Source organism: Orcinus orca, chromosome 13 (assembly GCF_937001465.1).
Source record: "Orcinus orca chromosome 13, mOrcOrc1.1, whole genome shotgun sequence".
NCBI classification, from domain to species: Eukaryota; Metazoa; Chordata; class Mammalia; order Artiodactyla; family Delphinidae; genus Orcinus; species Orcinus orca.
The window spans coordinates 51,993,079-52,017,507 of NC_064571.1; the positions used below are offsets into that span (position 1 = coordinate 51,993,079).

General features: G+C 40.8%; 1 protein-coding gene across 1 annotated transcript in view; it reads right to left on the reverse strand.

The window, feature by feature from the left end:
* Positions 1-352: 352 nt before the first annotated feature.
* Positions 353-24,429, reverse strand: part of STON1 (stonin 1) — a 53,233-nt gene continuing 29,156 nt past the window's right edge. Inside the window, exons 2-4 of the mRNA XM_004264965.3 lie at positions 13,334-15,295; positions 5,900-6,102; positions 353-3,378 (exon numbers count right to left, since the gene is read on the reverse strand). Coding sequence (XP_004265013.1) covers positions 3,304-3,378; positions 5,900-6,102; positions 13,334-15,248 — 2,193 coding nt within the window. The 5' untranslated portion in view covers positions 15,249-15,295 and the 3' untranslated portion in view covers positions 353-3,303. The remainder of the gene's footprint in view (positions 3,379-5,899; positions 6,103-13,333; positions 15,296-24,429) is intronic.

The window sequence follows — 24,429 nt, forward strand, 5'->3', positions numbered from 1 at the left end:
GTACATGTCTCTGCTCTTTGAATTCTCCTTAGAACCACTTGTAACATCTTACCAGTTCCCCTGTTAGTTAATGAGTTAAGTAAGATCTTGGGCATCTACTCATATCATTTATGAGAGTAATGATTATATCCTCTTTTAAAAATCATCCTTTAACATCACAAATTGTAGTTTGATTGTGTTATTTTTCCAGGATGTGCCAAGACGCCATGTACGCTGAGTCCTTAATAGTGAAGCAGGTATACATTTGCCTGACAGAGTCAATTGGTTAAGGTTATTGAAATTGATTTCATACCTTAAAAAAAATTGCTCCAGACCTTGTAAAAGAAGATATAAGTCCATTGCACAGCAAGAATCATTTGAAATACATCTTTAATTTTAAAAAATCTATATGCAATCTACAAAATACTTCGTTACATGATTATTAAGGCTCAATCTGTTTTATATCTGTATTGATGACATAAAATCATATTTTGAATAAGATATAATAATACTTAGTCATTATTAAGGAAGGCCTTCTGACATAATTTATAAGAGAAGAAGGGCTATATCGAAAGCACAGACCCAGAATGAAGGGAACTAAAACCCTAGAACTGTTTAATATATAAATAAGGTCAAAAAATGCCAGTCTTTATTTATGCTAGGAAGGGTTTTTTTCCATACTTTTTTTAATGGATAAACTATTTCTATCCCCATAAAAAAAGGAAATGTCCTTAAATTCAGATCTGTAAATTGATCAGGTAACCATCAAGCCATGAATGCATTTACGCAGCTAATACGATCCTTTGACCGGTAAGGCAACCAGACCAAACCAATTAGAGCAGAACAATTCATCCCAAACTGGCCCACTCCTTGGAAGTCTGCCATTGTGTCAATTAAACAAATGACCCCAAGGGGGTCAAACTCATAAAGCATTGATCTAAATTACCTAAATTAAAATGCTAGAAAGGAGTAGTTCCTCCTTCATTCACTTCCTTCCTCCATTCCCTACCTTAAAAGCAGGAGTTTTTATTGTTGTTGTTTTGAAGATCATCATTTACTTTCCGGCAAAGGAGATTCTACTTCTTAATTGGTAAGTCTAAGTGGACCCTACCTGAGTTTTCACTTAGAGCATCAGGATCACATTTGACCTTCTGCCATTTCTGAGGTCAGAAGAATTGTATTAAAAAGCCTCTCCACCTGACACAGAATGTTAATTTAACGTTAAGTAATGAATATTTAAGGATCCTAATAGATGTGCAAATGAACGATTATGCTGCAGCACCCCGCTGTTCCTGCCATCAACCTTTGCATTGCTGCAGAAACTCACTTGGGCTTCAGTCAGCCTTTTGTTACATTTCCAGCACTGAATCTTGAGACGTTCCTGAAGGCTGAAGGGCTGGTGAATAAATGACCCCAGCAGTGAGGTACCCACACATACTGGCAACCTGTGAAGCCTAAGGAGTGATTAATTGAACCCTGTGCTGAAATTACTTTGAGGTGTAAATATTCATCAAGTTCATCTGAATCAGACTCTGAGTTCTTTATGGGCAGGGCGCCATAAAACAGATCTGCAAGGACCAGCAGTAATTAACCCAGCTACCGTGCCTGGTATCGTGGAGCAGCATCAGGTTCGGCCCGCCTCCATATTTGTTCTGAGCAGATTGAAGTCACTCCAGAATGTGCCACACCAGATGATGAGGCCGGATGGTGGAATTTTTTTTAAATGACGCGCACATAGATTTGCCCTCCTATACATCAACAGTGAGTCTCAAGCATATGATATTATGAGCAATACATCAGCTGAAGTTAAAAAGAGCAATAACAATTCATTTTAACAGTCAACTTTTGCATTCTTTGCCTTTACAGTAAAATAATGAAAAGCATTAAATCTGCTGATTGATACAGATCATAAATGTTTGTTTTATAAAATCTCCATTTTTTAACAGATTAAAATGAATGTAATGTAACATTAAATAAAATGTATGAGACAAACTCTGTGGGCCAACAAATAATGTTGTTTGGAAGAACGTTATTGTATCAGTTTTGACTCAAAACAAATCTAGTAAATAAAGAAAAATACCCACTAATCATATTTAAGGATCAACATAAATTGAAGGTACATTAATACCACATGTTTTTTCCACATGTTTTTCTGACTAAAAAAATACCTAGAATATAGATTTCCTAAATTTAAAAGTCTGACCTTTCACTATAAACACTGACAGGAAATTATAAACAGAATTATAACTGCTAATGCCATTGGCTTTTCATTAAAAAACAAACATTTACCTGGCTTTGAATAGAAATATCACTTCTTAGAAATGTAGATAAAATAATCTAGTGTCTTTCACTTCGCTCATCTTTTAAAGAAAATTACTCTAAATTAAGCAGAATTAGCATAAATAGCATGATAGCAGAGCTAACATAAAATAATCATAATATGATTTAGACTTCTACTCAAGAAAAGCTTGTGTTAATTACAAAAAAAATACTTTATCAAAATACATTCTTAGAGTCTGCACTTCTGGGAAACAATATTCATGAACTTTAAAAATTCATTTTTAACATACATAAATATTTTAACTAGTGTCCAATACTGGGATTCCATTTTGAAAGGAATCTCTCCAAGCAAAGGGCAATATGTCTTAGTGATTTGTACTGAAATATGTATATCAACAGAACTAGCTTCTTTGCAGCACACATCAGAATACAAATGTATTTTGAAAATAATGATACCGTGGGTGAAAGACAGGTACCAAATACAGCTGATGGTTACTCACCAGTGTGGTAATAGGACAGGAAGAGAAATAATTCAGAGTCAGAGATAGTCCCACATCTCCATGTTAGCCTGTGGTTTCAACATCATCCTACAACTAACCACGTTTCAGACAAGAGCAAGAGGGAAAATTAAGTACTTCGATTTACGTCTCCTTTGATTGCCTCGTCCTCTAGTACTAGTGCTAGCGCAATAAGAAGAGGTAGGGACTGGAGGATAATAACTATGGCCCTAGGTAACCCAGAGGGCAAAACTATCAGCCACCAAGTAATCAAAAATCAAAAATGCTTTGGCCAAGTGGCTGTCAGGTCACAATAAGAGCGCCTTTGAGTTTCACTAGGAAACAAAAACATCATGAAAATTATAGACACATTTTAGATCACACCCCCAGGGCACAAACGTATCAAAAGCATAAAGTACAGACGGTTCGGTTGCAGGTCTAAACTTCTCTAAACGTAACCACTGGACCTGTCATTTCCACTCTACAGTAGCAGAATTTTGTGTGGTTTCTGTGAATTACATATTTGGAAAGTGGGTCGTCATCACTGCTACTGAGTTACGCAGTCGCCAGCTTTATCTGGGTCTTCTCCATCGATTTTAATCCACTTCTTTTCTATTTCAACCTGTCATGCAAAAGCAAAACAGGGGCAGCATTAACAAATGCAACACAGCACAACATCTCTTCAGTCCTCGTTTGTAAATGAGGCAAGGACTCTAGCCACCTCATCCTTTGGACACAAACACAGCCCCTCTACCCTGTCGTGCCCATTCCCAAGTGAAGCACACTGCTCTCTTTTGGGACAGCAGAGTCTCCCAAATCCTTCCCTTCTAGGGTCAGATCTGGAAGAGGACAAACTTTCTTCCAAGTCAGACACAGGTTTTATAAAATGTATACAGACTACATACACCGATAAGACATTTACAAATCTGGCTAGACATGCGATCAAAGATGCCCCCAAGTATCATATATCCAGCCTCTGGCCCACCTGAGATTTAGAGCACACCCAAAATCATCTCTCTAACTAAAACTAGTTTACAACAGTAAACAGCTGGGCCAAACCATCTGCCTGCCCCTCTTCTTCTTCATCTCACCTCAAACGGCACCTCCTCACAGAGGCCCTCCAGGACCACTCTAGATAAGGAAGCCCTCCATCCATCTCTATCCTGTGACCCTCTTTTACTCTCTTAGAATTTGTCACTACTTAAAATTATGTTATTTGCTTGTTTACTAATTATTTTTTGTTCCACCACTAGAAGGTAGGCTTTATGAGAACAGGGGGTGGTCTTTTGTTCACCTTTGTGTTCCCAGCATCTACGGCAGCAGCTGGCGCTTTGAAACTGCTCAATAAATACTTATTAAATGGAAGATAACATTTTGAAACTGACTGCCACCCATGCTATTAAAGCTAAAGAGACTTTGGTATATAATTGTGAGCGGTCCTCTACAACTATGTGAAACTGGTACATCCCACGAACAGCAAACAGTATAAATGACATCTCCATGAGCACCTGACACACATTTCAGTCACACACAATACTTAGATGCCTAGTGTTACAGGTCAGGTTCCCCAAGAAGCAGATGCTGAGGTGGAGACTGATGTGCAGAAAGTTTACTGGGGAGGGCTGCCGGGGAGGACACCTGACAAGGAGGGGAGGGAAGGGAGCAGAACAGGAAGAGGGAGAAGTCAGGCCGCAAAGCAGTCCCAGTAAAGGCTTCAGCCGATCCCCAGGGAGGGCTGAAGCTACGAAGGCCCTGCAGGGTTATTCCAACTTGAGGTAAAAGGGTCTTTAGACCCCTAATCCACCAGTTACTGGACACAGGCTGCCCCAGGAAGGGGGCATGACCTGGAGCATGGCATCCTTCTTCATCCAGGGCAATTCCCAGCTGCCGAGGGAATAAGTCCTTCAGTCCTGAAGGGGCTGCACAGAACAGCGCCCATTCATCATTCATTTTACCAATAGAATAAAAATCACCAGACCCAAACTTACAGGCTTCTGAACAGATAGTCCAAAATAAAGAAAAATCCAGACTTGGTTACTATATTATAGAACCACCAGTTGGTGCTAATGATGACTTATATAATCACACCATTTCAAGATACTATGGGGGACTTCCCTTGCGGCACAGTAGTTAAGAATCTGCCTGCCCATGCAGGGGACATGGGTTTGAGCCCTGGTCCGGGAAGATCCCACATGCCACGGAGCAACTAAGCCCGTGCGCCACAACTACTGAGCCTGCGCTCTAGAGCCCGCGAGCCATAACTACTGAGCCCGCGGGCCTAGAGGCTGTGCTCCGCAACAAGAGAAGCCACCACAGTGAGAAGCCTGCACACTGCAACGAAGAGTAGCCCCTGCTCAACGCAACTCGAGAAAGCCAGCGCACAGCAACGAAGACCCAACACAGCCAAAAATAAATTAATTAATTAAAAAAAAAGACACTATTGGAAATGTGTGGCAGAGGTTATCTCTATATCTAAGTCTGAAGATGAGAAGGAAAAGCAAGTTTAGGAACAAACTTGTGCAAGTGTATGTCACTCTTTAATTCATCTGGCGCAAGAATGCAGATGAGCTGATGGTGAACATTTAAAATTGTGGTGATAGAGTAACTCAGTATTTCCCAAAGAGTGCTCCACAGAATACTATTCCAGAAGATACTGATAGGTGTTTTACAGGAGACAAGATTCCATAATTGATGAGTTGGGAGAAACTGAGTTAAGTTTAACAAGTTTCCTTATTGCAGAACTTCTCAGAGCCTTTGTTCAGCATTAATTTAGTGTACGATGTTCCCCAACTTATTTTTTTCCTGGATCATTATATGGGACATATGTTCCATAGAACACACCTTGGGAAATGCTGTTCTAACAAAATCTTTATTATAAATATGCTTCTGAAATGTGAACTTATTTTTAATGCCCTATTTTTCATTGAGAGCTGAGTTAAGTACACAGCACTGTGTCCTCAGGCTTCCACTATTCTCTAGAACTGAGGGGAAGAACTAGGCTCACTGGTGACCATCACTCTTTTCTAGGTCAAATACACACATACACACACACAGTCACTTAACAGGGCAAAGCAAATATCTAAAGCCAAATCAGGTCAAAGCTTCGGAAGCCCCAACCTGAACTCAAGGGCTTCGGGATGTACCTGGATGTTGTAGCAGGCTCGCTGATGAACATGTTTCTGTGGCTGGACATCACTCTCCACCCCCAGAGACCTGACCTCTGTCCTTGAGGCACAGGTGTCAAGAATCCCAAACTGAACAGTAGCAAATGGATACCAATCAGAGGGAATTTCTTGGTCTGATCCGAGTTCTAGTTTGTATGACAAACAATGGGGATGATCAGGACCTTGAAGAAAAAAATCAAATGGTTAGTCAAAGTATTTCAACGGCCATTGAACATTTCTCTTGAGCATAAGAGGCGTGTAACCCTCTCTTTAATAAGCATTTCCATTAGCACTATGGTTGTGTGAATTCCATTAAACGACATACCATCAAAATTCACAACTTTGCACTAACTGGAGGGAAGTCTACCTGCATTTTTTAAGTACTAGCTTTGAAGTAAGTACAACTTTATCATTATATAGTTATATATGTTAACTCCCAAAATGTTTTCAATGAGAAGTATGCTGTTTCTTTTTTAAAAAAGAAAGTTTAATATTTCATTTAATTATTCAAATAAAACAATGACCAACAATACAGCGATCAGAAAAATTTAGAATTATATCAAGTTCATATGTGAGTGCCTTATATTGGGTGATTCTAATTCAGAATAATAAAAGTATGCTAAGTTTTTTAAATTAAAAGGTGAGTAACATTTATATTAAGCATCATTATTTGGCTATAATGTGCATAAGATCTGTAAAGAGAGAAAACTTTCTTTCAGTAGACTGAATAAGATCTTACAGTAATTCTTAATTTATTCATTTTCTTACCACTCTATTTATTGATAGATAATGCAAAGGTAAATTTCAGCCTAAATTAGGTCACATTATAAAGAATTATGATTTTTTAAAAAGTTAAACTTAATGAATTTTTTTACATTTCAGAAAATATTCTAGGCCAAGAATTCTTTTTTTAGTAGAATGGATTATTTTTTAGTACACTAATTCCCACTCACCCTCCTTAAAGCTTTGACTGGAACAAATGTACCGTGTAAATATGGGCATACTGACTTTCAGTGTTTCAATGCAATATCTCTTTTCACTTCACTTTGCCATATATTGAGCATCTACTCTATGCCAAGCCAGGCCCTGTGCCAGACCTAGGGATATCAGATATACACAAAAGCTTTAAGAGGGGTCAGGTACTGTGTGTGTGTGTTTACGTGTGTGTGTTACAATGGAGTAAAAAATATTTTCAACGTAATCACTATAGTAACTCTATAAATGTTCCATGATTCTGTTGCTTTAGTCCACAGCAGCTACATATCCCATGCAGCTATCTTTACTTAAACTAAATGTATGAGATGACAATAATTTCAAAAGCCAGATTAAATTACTATACCACTGACACGACTCAAGAAAGAACATTTCCATCAGAATATAGCTTTAGGCACAAAAACAAGAGTTTAAAGGATTTCACTTAATTCTTAAAAGATAAATTGCCTTTCATTCCTTACAACCTGTTTCTTGTAGAGAGACTAATAGAATTCTAAGGCTGTAAAAGGCCTTGAGAACTCATCCATCAATTAACCAACAGATGCTCATTAGCATTTCCTCTCACTTGTAGGGGAGGACAACAGCGGCCTCAGAGGTGCTCTAAGCTACCCAGATCACTGCAGGCAAGTGATAACTTTATTCACACACACACAAAGCCAGGGGAGAGTCCACAATCCATTAGCCTTTCTGGCCTTCTGTCTGCGGGATACATAAGTTTATTTAAACTTAATTCAGGCAGTCTTCAGTCCTTTATGGCATAGTGGTTAAGCACATAAACACTGGACTCAGATGGCCCAGGGTCAGATCCCAGCTCTGCTACTTAAAAGGTGGGTGACCCTTGGCAAGTTATTTGATCTCTCTGAGCCTCAGTTTCCCCATCTGAAAATGGGGGTGATGATGATGATAATAACACAAACCTTATGGGACTGCTGTGAGGATTAAACAAGCTAGTTGGCACACATAAGAGCTCTAGGGACGTGGTATACTATAGTGGTATAGATAGAAGTGCACAGTGCTATTCTATTACAAATTCAGTATTGTTATTTAATTACCATAATTTTGCTAATGAAAGCACCATGAATTCTACCCTGTAGAGCTGAAAATGATATTGGAGATGATCTAATTGATATTAGATGTGAATATTGATATTCACATTTTAAAGAGACACTCTTTTGGAACTTTTGCAATGAAAATCGCCCAAGCTGAAGACCTAGTACTCCAGAAATAGGTTTAGAAACAAAACCTTTCTACCCCCTTTTCTAAAAAACTGGTAAAAGGAGAACGTTTTTCCTTTCAAGTTTTCTGGCATATTTTTCCTGGCTTTTAAAACTCTAAATACTCTACAATGTTTAATAACTCACACTCCCTTTGGACTTTGATATCCATGAAGAGAAGTATCATGTCCGTCCTTAGCACAAGCCTGGCACATTAGGGGCTCAAAGGATATTTGTGGAATTTACAAGTGAATGAACAAAAGATAGAGGAAAATCATGTTCTTTATCTCAGTACTGACCACCAGGGGGCACTCTCGGGCTTCGGTAATGAGTCCCTCATCACTTTCTAAGGACCAGGAATGCAAATCATGAAATCTATTTAGGTCTAGTAGATACCGGGTCCCTCTTGAACCAAAATATTTCACACGTGAAACTGAATTGGTGAGAGCTGGAGGGAATGAATGGTAGAAGGATGACACAAGTAGTGGAGGAGGAGAGAACAACCGATGTGCTGAAGAGAAAGCAAAGAAAAAAGTAAAGGCGAGTCATATTTAAAAATTGGTTAAAACTGGGAAAGTGGAGATAGATACATTTGTTAACTGACCCTCCACCATGCTCACTTCTCTTTCTAATTCTACGCTACCATATGTACCCTCTATGACTAATCGGTGTTTTCAAATGTCCTCATTCTCTTCTCCCTCTCCTTCCTTCCTTTTCCTCTCTCTCCCTCCCCCTCCTTTTCCACCACCTTCTCTTCCTCCTTCTCCCCCCTCCTCCTCCTCTCTCCCACCCCCAGCAAAATCTGTGCACAAGAAACTGTCCTCTGTTGTCATTCACACCTTAGCCTGAATGAACTATCTGGGGCCAACCTTTGTTGTAAAACGAAAGGCCCACCCACTGTTAAAGGAATACTAAGCATTGATGTGCTGGTAGAAGAGACATTTAAGGAGCCAGCATTCCTTCCCACCTCCCCTGATATCACATGTAAGTTATTTCACCAATAGGAAAATTCAATTCCGATCTCAAAAATCCCCAGGAAAGGGACATAAATTTTTTTTTTAATTAGTACATATACTTCATATATTTTTTTAGTTTCCTTTCTAAAAAAATTTTTTTTCTAACAGGTTTTTCAGAAACTAGCTTGAAAGGGTAACGTTTTAAAGACCCTCTTTTAAAATCCTCTGTTCTCTAAATGCCCAAGTGATTTTAAAATCATATAGAAACATCGAGATACTCTAAGTCCTTGCTCCTCTACGTGAGGTCCATGGCCAGCCGCGCTGGCATCACTGGAGCACGTGTGGGTGGCACGGTATTGGGGAGCCCCACCTGCTGATTCAGAGTCCACATTTTAACAAGGTGACTCATATGCACACAAAAGTTTGAGAAGCACTGCCTTAGGATAAAGATTTCCTCTCTGCCCCAACCTTACTCTTTCTATGCTTCTTAAGAAGCAAAATGCCAGGCAGCCTCTTACTCTTTGCATTATCCTCCCCCAACCCCTATCATGGAGAAGCCTCGGCGACAGGGCCACGGGATCCCAGAAGTGTCTGGGCCCCAGCCTGGCTCAGAGCTGCCCCCCGCCCCCTCCCCCTCCCCCAGACTCCACCAGACACAGCCTCACTGCCTTTTCCCGGGCCTCCTCTTGGTGCACAGACCTGATTTGAACAAAGCAGCTTTATCCCAAAGAATCTGGTCAGTGAATTCTCACCACGTAATTGTCTGGAATGCTCACATTCTGTGTGAGCCTGGTGCTATGACAGTCTTCCACAAATATTCCCAAAGGCCAAGACCAAGTCCAGCCAGCCTCTCTGGGAATGCACACTCTTCGAATTGTTCTCAGTGAGCTCAACTGCTGGTAAATATGGATGGGAGGGCAATAACAGGGCTCTAGAAGACACAGGGATACACAGCAAGGAGGAGTGATGCCTAGGAGGCCATGACAGGCCTCCCAGGAGAGGTACGAGGCCAGCTGCATGGGAGAGCCTCTTACAAGCACCAATAGCTGGGCCTCACCCTGGGAGTCTGATTGGTAGGGATGAGGCCTAAACATGGGTATTTTAAATATTAAAGCTCTAATGATTTTAAGGACTCTTAACATGCAGCCAGGGCTGGGAAACAGATTTTAAAAGGAGTGAGGAGAGGCTATCTCAGCTAATGGCACCATCGCCCACCCGGACCTCCTCCCAGCCCCTCCCTTTCCCCCAGGCCCACAGACCATTGTCACTGTCTCGAGGTCACCTCTTCTGAATTCGCTCACCCACCGCTCACCTCCGTCTCAGTGCTCCCACTGTCCTCCACCTTGGTCAACCTCTCTCTCCTCCTACCAGCCTCCCTGTACTATAATCTACTCCTGAATCTTTCCTCTGCAACGTACGCCTGACTTTCTAAAACAAGGTAGGATTCTGTCACAGTCATGCCTGAAAACATTCCTGAGGCCCTGCTGACAAACTCCACACCCCACAGCCTGGCTCACGACCCTCCTGGCAGGCTGGTTTCTTCTCCAACTACCCCCTCGGCCCCATGACTCAGGTAAGATCCCCCACCGACACGCCTGTGTTTCTGCTGTTTCTATCCTTGATGGCTTCACTGATTCTCACAGGCCAAGCTGAAGCAGAGCCTTCCCTACTGCCCCCTGCAGTTGATGACTCCTTCCTCTGGGATCCCTATTAGATAACGTCTGTACCTGTTCCAGAAGAGAAGAGAGCAGATTTCCACAGCTCATTTGGATAGCTGCTTCCGCGTCTGCCTCGCCTACTAGACTTATGTTTCCAGACAGCAGGGATCATGTTTGCATCTGTATCCCCCAAGCACCCAGCACGGAGCCTGTACCTAGAGGAAATTCAGTGGGTGTTTGTGGAATGGACGTGTGAATGAGTGAGCCCTCTTACTAAATTCTTGTTGACTGAATCAATTAACTCTACCATTAATTCTGAGAAAATGCACTGTTCTGAACAGGAACATTTTCACAAGAAGCTTTGTATGTTGTTCTCCTTCCAAAATTAGAAAAGAATGATTGGTACAGGTTCTCAGTTTGAAAAAAAGGCGTGGTTGCCCCGGAGGGTCTAGCTGGAGTGCCTGCTCCGAGGTAGAGCAGCTGGAGTGGGCTCATTGCGAACCTGTCCCCCTGGCCCGCTGACCCCAGCTGGACAAGCCAGCAGGCTGAGCCCTCTGTGCTCCTCTCTCAGAGGCATAAGCATTGCTGCAAATCCATGCAAAAGGTGCACCTGACCTTTTGTTCTGGGCCCAGTGACCATCCCTAGGACCAAAGGAGAACAGGAGTCAGGTTATCACCCAGACCTCAGAGGACATCTGTGGACCAAGGAGGTTACAGTTCACGTTCCAGCCTACCTCCCCCTTTCCCTCTGTGTTCAGCAAAATAAAAGGCAACGATATTCTGATTTTTAGAACGTCTCTCACCTAAAAGGTAGCACACATAACTTTGAGAACAGATCCCTTGGAACCACACACTCAAAACCTCAAAATCTGTTTCCCTGGGGGGAAGATAATCTGAGAATGGTTTGAACTTGCTCCTCCAGCAACGTTATCAAGAAGGCAGGAAGCATTACCGCTGTGGATGATATCCTGGAAGATATTCCCATCATGCTGGAGTTGACCAAGAGGTACCGTTAGAGGCCACGCCTGTGACCACGCTATCCTATCACTGCCTCTCCCCGCCCTGGGCCTGGGCTCTCCTGGCTGTTCCTTGGGACTAGAAGGTAACCACCAACTACTGTGAGTCAGGAGGACACCGTGGAGGGGAATTTGGCATGAATGGAGAAAAGCAGGGAGTGTCAGGAAAGGCTACTGAATGGGGGCTTCCCTTCAGCACAGGGGCCTAGGGTTCCTCAGCTGCCAGCTGTGTCTCTCACCTGCTGGGCCCTGTCTGTAGCTCAAGATACAATCAGTTGACAGATGTTAAGCCAGAAAACTGCAGGGCACAGAAAAGGTGGCATGCTGCCCCTTAGGTCCACTGTAGTCTGGGGCTAGCTCTTCCGGCCCTAAAACAACACGAGACCTGCAGAGCAGTTTCCCTCAACCTGGGTCATACATTAGGTTCACCTGGGGAGCTCTCAAAACATATGGGTGCCTGGGGCCCTCCCCCAGAGGTTCTGATTCAATTGGCATAGAGTAGAGCTTAAACATCAAGGTTATTTAAAAGCTCTCAGGCTATTCTGACGGCCAGTTTTGAGAAACACTGCTGTAGGTCCACCCTGAATAAAAATGCTTCCTCCGCAGTCCACAGCGTGGAGGGCCCTAGGATGTAATTAAATTCCCCTGAAGGATTAGACCAGATGTGAGCTATTTGGAAACAGGGATCAATCTTACTTCTCTTTAGCCCCAGCACCTGATGTGGCACTTGGACTACAATAAGTGCTCAATAAAGGTTTGCCTAAATGATGAATGCATCAACTCAGATGCCCCAAATCTGCCCCCAACTTAGCTCCATAGCCCAGTGTTCTGCCAGAAGTAACTGAACTAAAACAGAAAGCAGCCCTAATTTCAAATTTTGCTTTTTTGCTTTACTATGTTACACCCACTACTAACTTACTACTTTAAAATAAATGCAGTACTAGGGCTGTCTCTTCAAAGTTCTAAGCTTCTAGATTCATTGTTTGCCTTACAAAATAAAAAAAAGTAACTGAATTTTAATGCTTAATCAAAATTAAAACAACTTGTCGAGATGGTCAAATTGGTCAATTCAGCAAAAGAAATTAACTTGGGTAAAAATGAAAGGTAGTCTTATTTCAAGAAGCAGGGAACAAAACCTAAGGAGGAAGTGGTACTGGCTGAGAATACAAAAAAGTTCAGGTATGTTCAAGGATGACAGATCTTAAAAGGTCAGTTAGGGAATCTAAGCTATATGAACAATAATTTTAATATCTGAGGCTGACGGTTGATGTCAAGAAGTCCAACTAGAAATTTTCCCTCGGTACCACCATCCAAAATAAAATCCTAGCCTCGGATGGTATTTCTTATGATACCTTAAAAAAATGTTAGGCTAAACTTATCTGGTAGAAATAGGCATAAGGGGACAAAATAAACCAGCTGTTTGACTAAATGTTCCATCTCCCACCCAGCGATGTAAGCATGGCCTCAGCTGAATGACGTTACCCCAACTGCCTCAGCCTGGTTTCAACCCAAGGAGGAGGGGGAAAACATTTAAGTGATTTCACATGAAAATCAGCTTGGAGTGTTGAATATTTACTTGAATTTTTATCAGGAAGCCGGTCTATCTTCCACACGACGGCCCGGTAGGCACTCTCATATTTTGCTGACCCCACAGTGACCTGTATGACAGGTTCAGATTCAGGTTCGTGTAAACTCCCCAGACACGCCCGGCGGTTCATTTTGGCTTTCAGGGACTTCTGCCTCTGGAGGTTCATGGTCCAGAGGGCCTTGATCCACTGCGATGGCACAGGAAAGTGTATCATTATGTTGTCACAGGACCTCAAGGATGGTCTCTGGACCAACGGGGCCATGTTGACAAAGGCCTGAAGCTCCACATACGCCCCCTGGACAACCACTACAGACTTCAGGGAAAAGGGAAGGTCTTCGCCGCTATACAAAGTCTTGAAACGCATCAGCTCAAACCGGCAGGCATCCAGAGGTACGAACTTAATGATTCTTGATTGCTCAAATTCTTGTGCGTTCACACACTTATGGAAATGATAGTCAAGAATATCAATCCCCTTCTTTTCTGGGTCTTTTTCAAAATAGCATTCATTTCGCTTCTGCAGCTCAAGGTCATTCAAGGTTAAAAAGCATTCTGTGTTCCCATTCACAAAGCAGAGGCACCAGATTTGAGTTATCACAGCACTTTCAACTAATTTTCCTTCTTCTTTAGTGATTTTACCCCAAAAGTTGTCCACAATTTCAAGGAAAACTTCTTGTTCCTCATAGTTCTTCTTTGGTTTTGAAACAGCTGGCAGCTTCATCAGCTCCTCCTCCACACTGGTCAGAAAGTCAAGGAAGTCATGGTACTCTGTGGATCCCAACTTCAGCATTTGTTCTATGTCTGGTTCGTGAACTACTTCTGTCTTAGAATGGTATTTCCTTTTTTCTGTGTAAGACACATGTTCGATCTTCACAGTATGGATTTTTCCTGTCACACTAAAGTTCTCAACTTTGGGTTCAGAAAGCCTGCAGTATGGATTGAGCTGTAACTCTTTAAATGGTTTTTCTAACCCCTTCTCATAATACATTTGCAAAATTCCTCCAGGTAAGACTTTTAGAAAAATTGGCCCCCACTGACGGGAAGACATCACGTTCTTCTTCTCAGGAATTCTCAACATGAAAGACCATCCGGCTTTTGGCTGACTCCTGAAGAGCATGTGGGGCACAAAGGAAGAGGCAGCATCTTCAGCATACAGATACTGCGTAGACAAATTTCCAAATGAGTCTTGGTTCTCAGCTGATTGGAGATGTTCAAGTTTCTCACAGATGTAGTTGAGTGAACATTGATTTAAGCCTTTTTGATCAATAGGCATCTCTTTGTCTCTTGATGGGACCATCTTTCTGCTTCCTGGAGGGTCAAAGGTGAGCTGGGAAGCACTGCCTTCATCTTTCCAAAATGGACTTGAAAAGGCACAGTCCTCCTGAAAATACTGAAACTGGGGAGTATCACTTTGGAACCCTAGGCTTTCAGCCTGGTGAGGGCTCATTTCATCTGGAAGACCCACTTTGGGAGCTGGATGTATACATGAGTGGTCACTGAGTAAGGAAGCATGGGATAAACAGGTTGGTTTAGTAGGCAATATGGAAGAACCTGCTCCAGGTATAAGTGCACTGTTTGAAGATGATTCTGGAATAGGATAAAGCACATGAGTCCCTGCTTTGGGGATGCCAGGAAAACCTGGGAAGTCTTTGGTAGGTGTAGAAAGAGGAGAGTTACTTGGAGGTCCTGGACTGAAATAAAAGTCTATGATGGGAGAGGAGAGAGGAGTACTGCTGGTGGAGGAATATCCACTGGGAAATTCCTTAGTACCAGAAAGGTTCAGTTTAAGTCCATTTGGCCTACAAATGCCTTGATTCTCCAGAGGGAAATTCTTTGACTTTTGAGAAGACTGAAAAGCAGGGTCATCATCAAATGTGACCCAATTGCCTGGGTTTGTGGAGCACATCTTTGGGATCAGATTGTGGTCTTGCCAATGAATCAGATATGTTGTCTCTGTTAAAGGAGAAAGAGAAAATAAGAACATAAAATGAGGGGGAAAAATTCAAGTTACTAGAGGTCATTTGTTCTGAGAAACACTTGGATTTAAAAGTATCCAGATTTATAAATTAACTGAGTTTAAAGAAATGCTTAAGAACTGTAACACTTTTAGGGCTTCCCTGGTGGCGCAGTGGTTGGGGGTCCTCCTGCCGATGCAGGGGGTGCGGGTTCGTGCCCCGGTCCGGGAGAATCCCACATGCCGCGGGGCAGCTGGGCCCGTGGGCCATGGCCGCTGGGCCTACGCATCCAGAGCGGCGGGAGAGGCCGCAGCAGTGAGAGGCCCGTGTACCGCAAAAGAAAAAACAAAAAAAAAACAACTGTAACACTTTTGATGGCTGAATGAATTAAAAAAACAAGATCTAACCATACGCTGTTTATAAGAGACCCATTTTAGATTTAAGGACACACATAGACTGAAAGTGAAAAGATGGAAAAAGATATTCTATACAAATAGAAACCAAAAGAGAGGAGGGGTAGCCATGCTAATACAGAACAAAATAGACTTTAAGTCAAAAACTGTCATAAGAGACAAAAAAGGGCATTATATAATGGAAAAAGGGTCAACTCACCAGGAAGATATAACAATTATGAGAATCAGAGCACCCAAATATATGAAGCAAACATTAAAAAACTGAAGGGAGAAAAAGATACCAACACAATAGTAGTAGGAGATTTCAACACAGCAAATTCAATAATGGACAGGACATCCAGATAGAAGATCAATAAGGAAACAGAGGACTTGAACAAGAGTATAGATCAAATGAACCTACCAGACATATACAAAATATTCCACACAACAGCATCAGAATACATTCTTCTCAAGCACATGCATAACATTCTTCAGGATAGATCACATGTTAGTTTACAAAAAAAGTCTCAAAAATTTAAGAAGACTGAAATCATATCAAGTATCTTTTCCAACCACAATAGAATGAAACTGAAAATCAACAGCAGAAAAAAACTGAAAAATTTACAAGCATGTGGAAATTAAGCACTACACTCTTCAATAACCAATGGGTCAAAGAAGAAATAGAAAAGGAAATTAGAAAATATCTTAAGACAGAAAGGGCAGATAGCAGAAGCAAGAAGAACTACAATACTGCAGCCTGTGGAACAAAAACCACATTCACAGAAAGACAGACAAAATGAAAAGGCAGAGGACTATGTACCAAATGAAGGAACAAGATAAAACCCGAGAAAAGCAATTAAATGAAGTGGAGATAGGCAACCTTCCAGAAAAAGAATTCAGAATAATGATAGTGAAGATGATCCAGGACCTCAGAAAAAGAATGGAGGCAAAGATCAAGAAGATGCAAGAAATGTTTAACAAAGACCTACAAGAATTAAAGAACAAACACCTAGAAGAATTAAAGAACAAACACACAGAGATGAACAATACAATAACTGAAATAAAAAATACACTAGAAGCAATCAGTAGCATAATAACTGAGGCAGAAGAACGGATAAGTGACCCGGAAGACAGAATGGTGGAATTCACTGACGTGGAACAGAATAAAGAAAAAACAATGAAAAGAAATGAAGATAGCCTAAGAGACTTCTGGGACAACAGTAAATGCACCAACATTCACATTATAGGGGTCCCAAAAGGAGAAGAGACAGAGAAAGGGCCCAAGAAAATATTTGAAGATATTATAGTCAAAAACTTCCCTAACATGAGAAAGGAAGTAGTCACCCAAGTCCAGGAAGCGTGGACAATCCCAGGCAGGATAAACCCAAGGAGAAACATGCTGAGACACATAGTAATCAAAGTGACAAAAATTAAAGACAAAGAAAATTTATTAAAAGCAACAAGGGAAAAATGACAAATAACATAAAAGGGAACTCCCAAAAGGTTAACAGCTGATTTCCCAGCAGAAACTCTACAAGCCAGAATGGAGTGGCACGATATATTTAAAGTGATGAAAGGGAAGAACTTACAATAAGATTACTCTACCCAGAAAGGATCTCATTCAGACTTGATGGAAAAATCAAAAGTTTTACAGACAAGCAAAAGCTAAGAGAATTCAGCACCACCAAACCAGCTCTACAACAAATGCTAAAGGAACTTCTCTAAGTGGGAAACACAAGAGAAGAAAAGGACCTACAAAAACAAATCCAAAACAATTAAGACAATGGTAATTGGAACATACATATTGATAATTACTGTAAATGTGAATGCATTAAATGCTCCAAACAAAAGACACAGTCTTGCTGAAGGGATACAAAAACAAGACCCATATATATGCTGTCTACAAGAGGCTCACTTCAAACCTAGAGACACATACAGACTGAAAGTGAGGGGATGTAAAAAGATTTTCCATGCAAATGAAAATCGAAAGATGGAATAGCAATATTCATGTCAGATGAAATAGACTTTAAAATAAAGAATTTTGCAAGAGACAAGGAAGGACACTATATAATGATCAAGGGATCAATCCAAGAAGAAGACATAACAATTATAAATATATGTGTACCAAACATAGGAGCACCTCAATACATGAGGCAAATGCTAACAGCTATAAAAGAGGAAATCTTTTATAATAATAGTGGGGGACTTTAACACCTCACTTACACCAATGGACAGATCATCCAGATATAAAATTAATAAGGAAACACAATAGACCAGATAGATTTAATTGATATTTAATTGATTTAAAAGATACAATAGACCAGACAGATTTAATTGATATTTACAGGACATTCCATCCGAAAACAGTAGATTACACTTTCTTCTCAAGTGCACAAAGAACATTCTCCAGGATAGATCACATCTTGGGTCACAAATCAAGCCTCAGTAAATTTAAGAAAATTGAAATCATATCAAGCATCTTTTCTGACCACAATGCTATGAGATTAGAAATCAATTACAGGGAAAAAAACGTAAAAAAACACAAACATATGGAGGCTAAACAATACGTTACTAAATAACCAAGAGATCACTGAAGAAATCAAAGAGAAAATCAAAAAATACCTAGAGACAAAGGGCAATGAAAACAGAATGATCCAAAACCTATGGGATGCAGCAAAAGCAATTCTAAGAGGGAAGTTTATAGCAATAAATCCTACCTCAAGACACTAGAAAAATCTCAAATAAACAATCTAACCTTACACCTAAAGGAACTAGAGAAAGAAGAACAAACAAAACCCAAAGTTAGTAGAAGGAAAGAAATCATCAAGATCAGAGCAGAAATAAATGAAATAGAAACAAAGAAAACAGTAGCAAAGATCAATAAAACTAAAAGCAGGTTCTTTGAGTAGATAAACAAAGTTGATAAACCTTTAGCTAGCCTCATCAAGAAAAAGAGGGAGAGGACTCAAATCAAAAAATTAGAAATGAAAAAGGAGAAGTTAAAACAGACACCGCAGAAATACAAAGCATCCTTAGAGACTACTACAAGCAACTCTATGCCAATCAAATGGACAACGTGGAAGAAATGGACAAATTCTTAGAAAGGTATAACCTTCCAAGACTGAACCAGGAAGAAACAGAAAATATGAACAGACCAATCACAAGAACTGAAATTGAGACTGTGATTAAAAATCTTCCAACAAACAAAAGCCCAGAACCAAATGGCTTCACAGGCAAATTCTACCAAACATTTAGAGAAGAGCTAACACCTATCCTTCTCAAAGTCTTCCAAAATATAGCAGATGGGGGAACACTCCCAAAGTCATTCTACGAGGCCACCATCACCCTGATACCAAAACCAGACACAGATGTCACAAAAAAAGAAAACTACAGGCCAATATCACTGATGAACATAGATGCAAAAATCCTCAACAAAATACTAGCAAACAGAATCCAACAGCACATTAAAAGGATCATACACCATGATCAAGTGGGGTTTATCCCAGGAATGCAAGGATTCTTCAATATACGCAAATCAATCAATGTGATACACCATATTAACAAACTGAAGGAGAAAAACCATATGATCATCTCAATAGATGCAGAAAAAGCTTTCGAGGAAGTTCAACACCCATTTATGATAAAAACCCTCCAGAAAGTAGGCATAGAGGGAACTTACCTCAACATAATAAAGCCCATATATGACAAACCCAAAGCAAACCTCATTCTCAATGGTGAAAAACTGAAACCATTTCCTCAAAGATCAGGAACAAGACAAGGTTGCCCACTCTCACCACTATTATTCAACATAGTTTTCCAAGTTTTAGCCACAGCAATCAGAGAAGAAAAATAAATAAAAAGAATCCAAATCGGAAAAGAAGAAGTAAAACTGTCACTGTTTGCAGATGACATGATACTACACATCGAGAAACCTAAAGATGCTACCAGAAAACTACTAGAGCTAATCAATGAATTTGGTAAAGTAGCAGGATACAAAATTAATGCACAGAAATCTCTTGCATTCCTATACACTAGTGATGAAAAATCTGAAAGAGAAAGTAAGGAAACACTCCCATTTACCACTGCAACAAAAAGAATAAAATACCTAGGAATAAACCTACCTAGAGAGACAAAAGACCTGTATGCAGAAAACTATAAGACACTGTTGAAAGAAATTAAAGATGATACCAACAGATGGAGAGATACCAACAATCCATGTTCTTGGATTGGAAGAATCAACATTGTGAAAATGACTCTACTACCTAAAGCAGTCTACAGATTCAATGCAATCCCTATCAAATTACCAATGGCATTTTTCACAGAACTAGAACAAAAAATTTCCAAATTTGTATGGAAACACAAAAGACCCTGAATAGCCAATGCAATCTTGAAGGAAAAGAACGGAGCTGGAAGAATCAGACTGCCTTACGTCACACTATACTAAAAAGCTACAGTAATCAAGACAATATGGTACTGGCACAAAAACAGAAATAGAGATCAATGGAACAGGATAGAAAGCCCAGAGATCAATCCACACACCTATGGTCAACTAATCTATGACAAAGGAGGCAAGGATGTACAATGGAGAAAAGACAGTCTCTTCAATAAGTGGTGCTGGGAAAACTGGACAGCTACATGAGAAAAAATGAAATTAGAACACTCCCGAACACCATACACAAAAATAAACTCAAAATGGATTAGAGACCTAAATGTAAGACCAGACACTATAAAACTCTTAGAGGGAAACATAGGAAGAACACTCTTTGACATAAATCACAGCAAGATCTTTTTATGACCCACCTCCTAGAGTAATGGAAATAAAAACAAGAATAAACAAATGGGACCTAATGAAACTTCAAAGCTTTTGCACATCAAAGGAAACTATAAACAAGACAAAAAGACAACCCTCAGAATGGGAGAAAATGTTTGCAAACGAGTCAATGGACAAAGGATTACTCTACAAAATATATAAACAGCTCATGCAAGTCAATATTACAAAAACAATGCAATCAAAAAATGGGCAGAAGACCTAAATAGACATTTCTCCCTGGTGGCGCAGCGGTTGAGTCGGCCTGCCGATGCAGGGGACACGGGTTCGTGCCCCGGTCTGGGAAGATCCCACATGCTGTGGAGCGGCTGGGCCCGTGAGCCATGGCCGCTGAGCCTGAGAGGCCACAGCAGTGAGAGGCCCGCGTACCGCAAAAAAAAAAAAAAAAAAGACATACAGACAGCCAAGAAGCACATGAAAAGCTGCTCAATATCACTAATCATTAGAGAAATGCAAATCAAAACTACAGTGAGGTATCACCTCACACCGGTTAGAACGGGCATCATCAGAAAATCTACAAAAAACAAATGCTGGAGAGGGTGTGGAGAAAAGGGAACCCTCTTGCACTGCTGGTGGTTATGTAAATTGATACAGCCACTATGGAGAACAATATGGAGGTTCCTTAAAAAACTAAAAATAGCATTACCATATGACCCAGCAATCCCACTACTGGGCATATACCCAGAGAAAACCATAATTCAAAAAGACACATGCACCCCAATGTTCATTGCAGCACTATTTACAATAGCCAAGTCATGGAAGCAACCAAAATGCCCATCGTCAGACGAATGGATAAAGAAGGTGTGGTACATATATACAATGGAATATTACTCAGACATAAAAAGGAACGAAATTGGGTCATTTGTAGAGACATGGATGGATCTAGGGACTGTCATACAGAGTGAAGTAAGTCAGAAAGAGAAAAACAAATACCGTATATTAACGCATATATGTGGAACCTAGAAAAATGGTACAGATGAACTGGTTTGCAAGGCAGAAATTGAGACACAGATGTAGAGAACAAATGTAGGGACACAAAGGAGGGAAGGAGGAGTGGGATGAATTGGGAGATTGGGATTGATATATATACACTAATATGTATAAAATAGATAACTAATGAAAGCCTGCTGTATAGCACAGGGAACTCCACTTCGCTGTATAGCACAGGGAACTCCACTTCGCTCTACAGTAGAAACTAACGCGACATTGTAAAACAACTATACCCCAATTTATAAATTTTTTTTTAAATTGCAGTGCTTTTGAATCAATTCAAAAAGTCTTTATTTGAATGACTATTATGTAGTTAGACCTTGTTAGTGCTATAGAAAATACAGGAGAAGATAAAAACCCAATTCATAATGAACTTATAACCCATTGACAGCCCCAAAGGTTTACAGTTTAGAAGCATTTTCAAGTTCATGATCCCACTTATCAAAACAACTCTGGGAGGTATATATCATTATTTCCATTTCATGGCTGAGATGACTTGGATTTAGAGTCATTACCTAAAGTCACCCAACTGGTAAGAGGCAGAACTAGGATTTTTTTTTTATAATAGGTTTATTGATATACAATTCACATATATAGGGACTTCCCTAGTGGTCCAATGGGTAAGACTCCACGCTCCCAATGCAGGGGCCTCGGGTTCAATCCCTGGTCGGGGAACTAGATCCTGCATGCATGCCGCAACTAAGAGTTCGCATGCCGCAACTAAAGATCCTGCATGCCACAATGAAGATCCCGAATGCTGCAACTAAGACCCAGTGCAGCCTAAATAAATAAATAATTTGAAAAATTCACATATATAAAATGACAATTCACCGATGTTTCATTCAGTGATATTCAGAGTTGTGCAACCATCACTATCTAATTCCAGAACATTCTTATCAATTTAAAAATAAACTTTGTACCTATGAGCAGTCACTTCCGGTTTTCCTCCTCCCCCAGGCCGTGACAATCTCCTTTCTTTTCCTGTGAATTTGCCTAGTCTGGACATTTCATTTAAATAGAATCTACAACATATGGCCTTTTGTGCCTGGCTTCCTTCACTTCGCATGATGTTTTCAAAGTTCATCCATGTTGTGGCATGTATCAGAACTTCATTCCTCTTTGTGGCTGAGTAACATTTCATCGTGAGAGTATCTCACATTTTGTTTACCCACTCACCGGTTGCGGGACATTTGGTGTGCTTCTAATTTGGGGCCATTATGAATACTCCTGCTATGAGCATTTGTGTAGAAGTCTCAGTGTGATCATTTCTCTTGGGTATATACCTAAGCTAGGAAAGAACCAGATTTTGAACACAGGTCACTTCATCCTGATCTAGTACAATGTATATTATTGGAAGTATTCTAATGATATCAGAGGCAATGAGCTGTACAGGCCCCAGCACTGACCTAGGGGCTGGATACCCGAATGCTGGTCACTGTTCTGCCACTTACAAGCTGTGTGCTAAGCCCCTCCGGACATTCACTGATTAGAGTAGAATAATCTCTAAGGTCATTTCCAACTCTAAAATAATTCTATTGTGGTTGACATCCAACTGAATTTTTTTTCCAAAGCAGAAATTGTGTTACCACTGGGATTTTTAACCAAACTTCCAAACTGACAGAAAGTAAAACTCCATGAGATCTACTGATGTGAAAATTCAAACTCTGTTGGAATAAAGCCCATGAGAAAGGCAAGTTTTTCTCCCTCTGACCCGCTTGCTCACCTCTCCTTGTGGATAATGAAGGCTCAACCAGTGCAGTCATTCAAGCTTGGAAAAGAGCCAACACAAAGAGAGAGAGGGCCTGGGGCTCCACTGGGGACCGGGCACGCTCAGTGTTGTCATTTGCTAAATCCACACATTCCTGAGGGCACAAAAACACACGGTGGAGCAGCAGCCCAGGCCAGCTGGCTCTCTCTGGAGGGCATTTCACTGTCACTGCCCTTGGGCTAGAGTTGCCATAAAGCACTTTCCCTTTGAAGCAGGAAGAGCAGTGTTTCCATGGGACACAGCCAGGAGGCTCAGAGGCAGGAAATCTGCAACAATATTTCTTGATCCATCCCATCCCACCATCTTCAGAAGGAATCCAGCCAAAATAATTCTTCATATAGGGTGAGAGATTGTGTAAATATTTGCTTTAGTTGGGTTTATAAGAAAGAAAGAACAAGAGAAGAAATAATTCAGCTTCAGACTGAACTCTGTTCTGATCTACACCAAACATTTCACTTCATCCATTTTCCATTGGGAGCTTCACAATTTGGAAGTGATACTGGTTTCTTCAGAGTTTTTGCTTATTATGAGAAAAAAAGTGACTTCCATAAGCCAAATAAAGAAATCAATCCCACTACATTTTAAGTGACCCTTGAACTTTTTAAAAGCACACCTTGCAAAAAAGTCTCCTACCTTGAAGGCAAAATCTATGCAAAGCGCACTCTTTGCCCTGTGTAAGACTCTTCCACAGGGAGGCACTCAGCAAATATAACGCGAGTTTAATCCAACCAAACAGAATTGTGCCCAGTAGGAACCCAAACCTTTGTCCTTGTTGAAAAGGCAGCACTTAGATGTTGCTCTGAGGTGAGCGGCTAAGACTCCAGCGCTCTGTGGTCAGGGACAGGTTTGCTTCCCACTGTGCTCCTCTTTCTCCTCTCTGTACCCCTCTTGTGCCCTTATCAATCCTTTATATACGTATTTCCATTTCTCTCTTACCTCTTTTGCCCCTTCCCTCTCTATATGATCTCATCTTTCTATTTTAGTCTCAAAGCACCCCCAACCCCAAGCAGTTCTCCCGAAGTCAACAACTAGAGTCAATTCCAACCAGCACTTTCCTTCCCTCCTGACCCATCCCCACCCCAAGCAGGGAAAGTGGGGGCCACATCCTATCCAGAGCATTGGTCTGTCCAAGGCCCACTGGGTCTCGGGGAGGG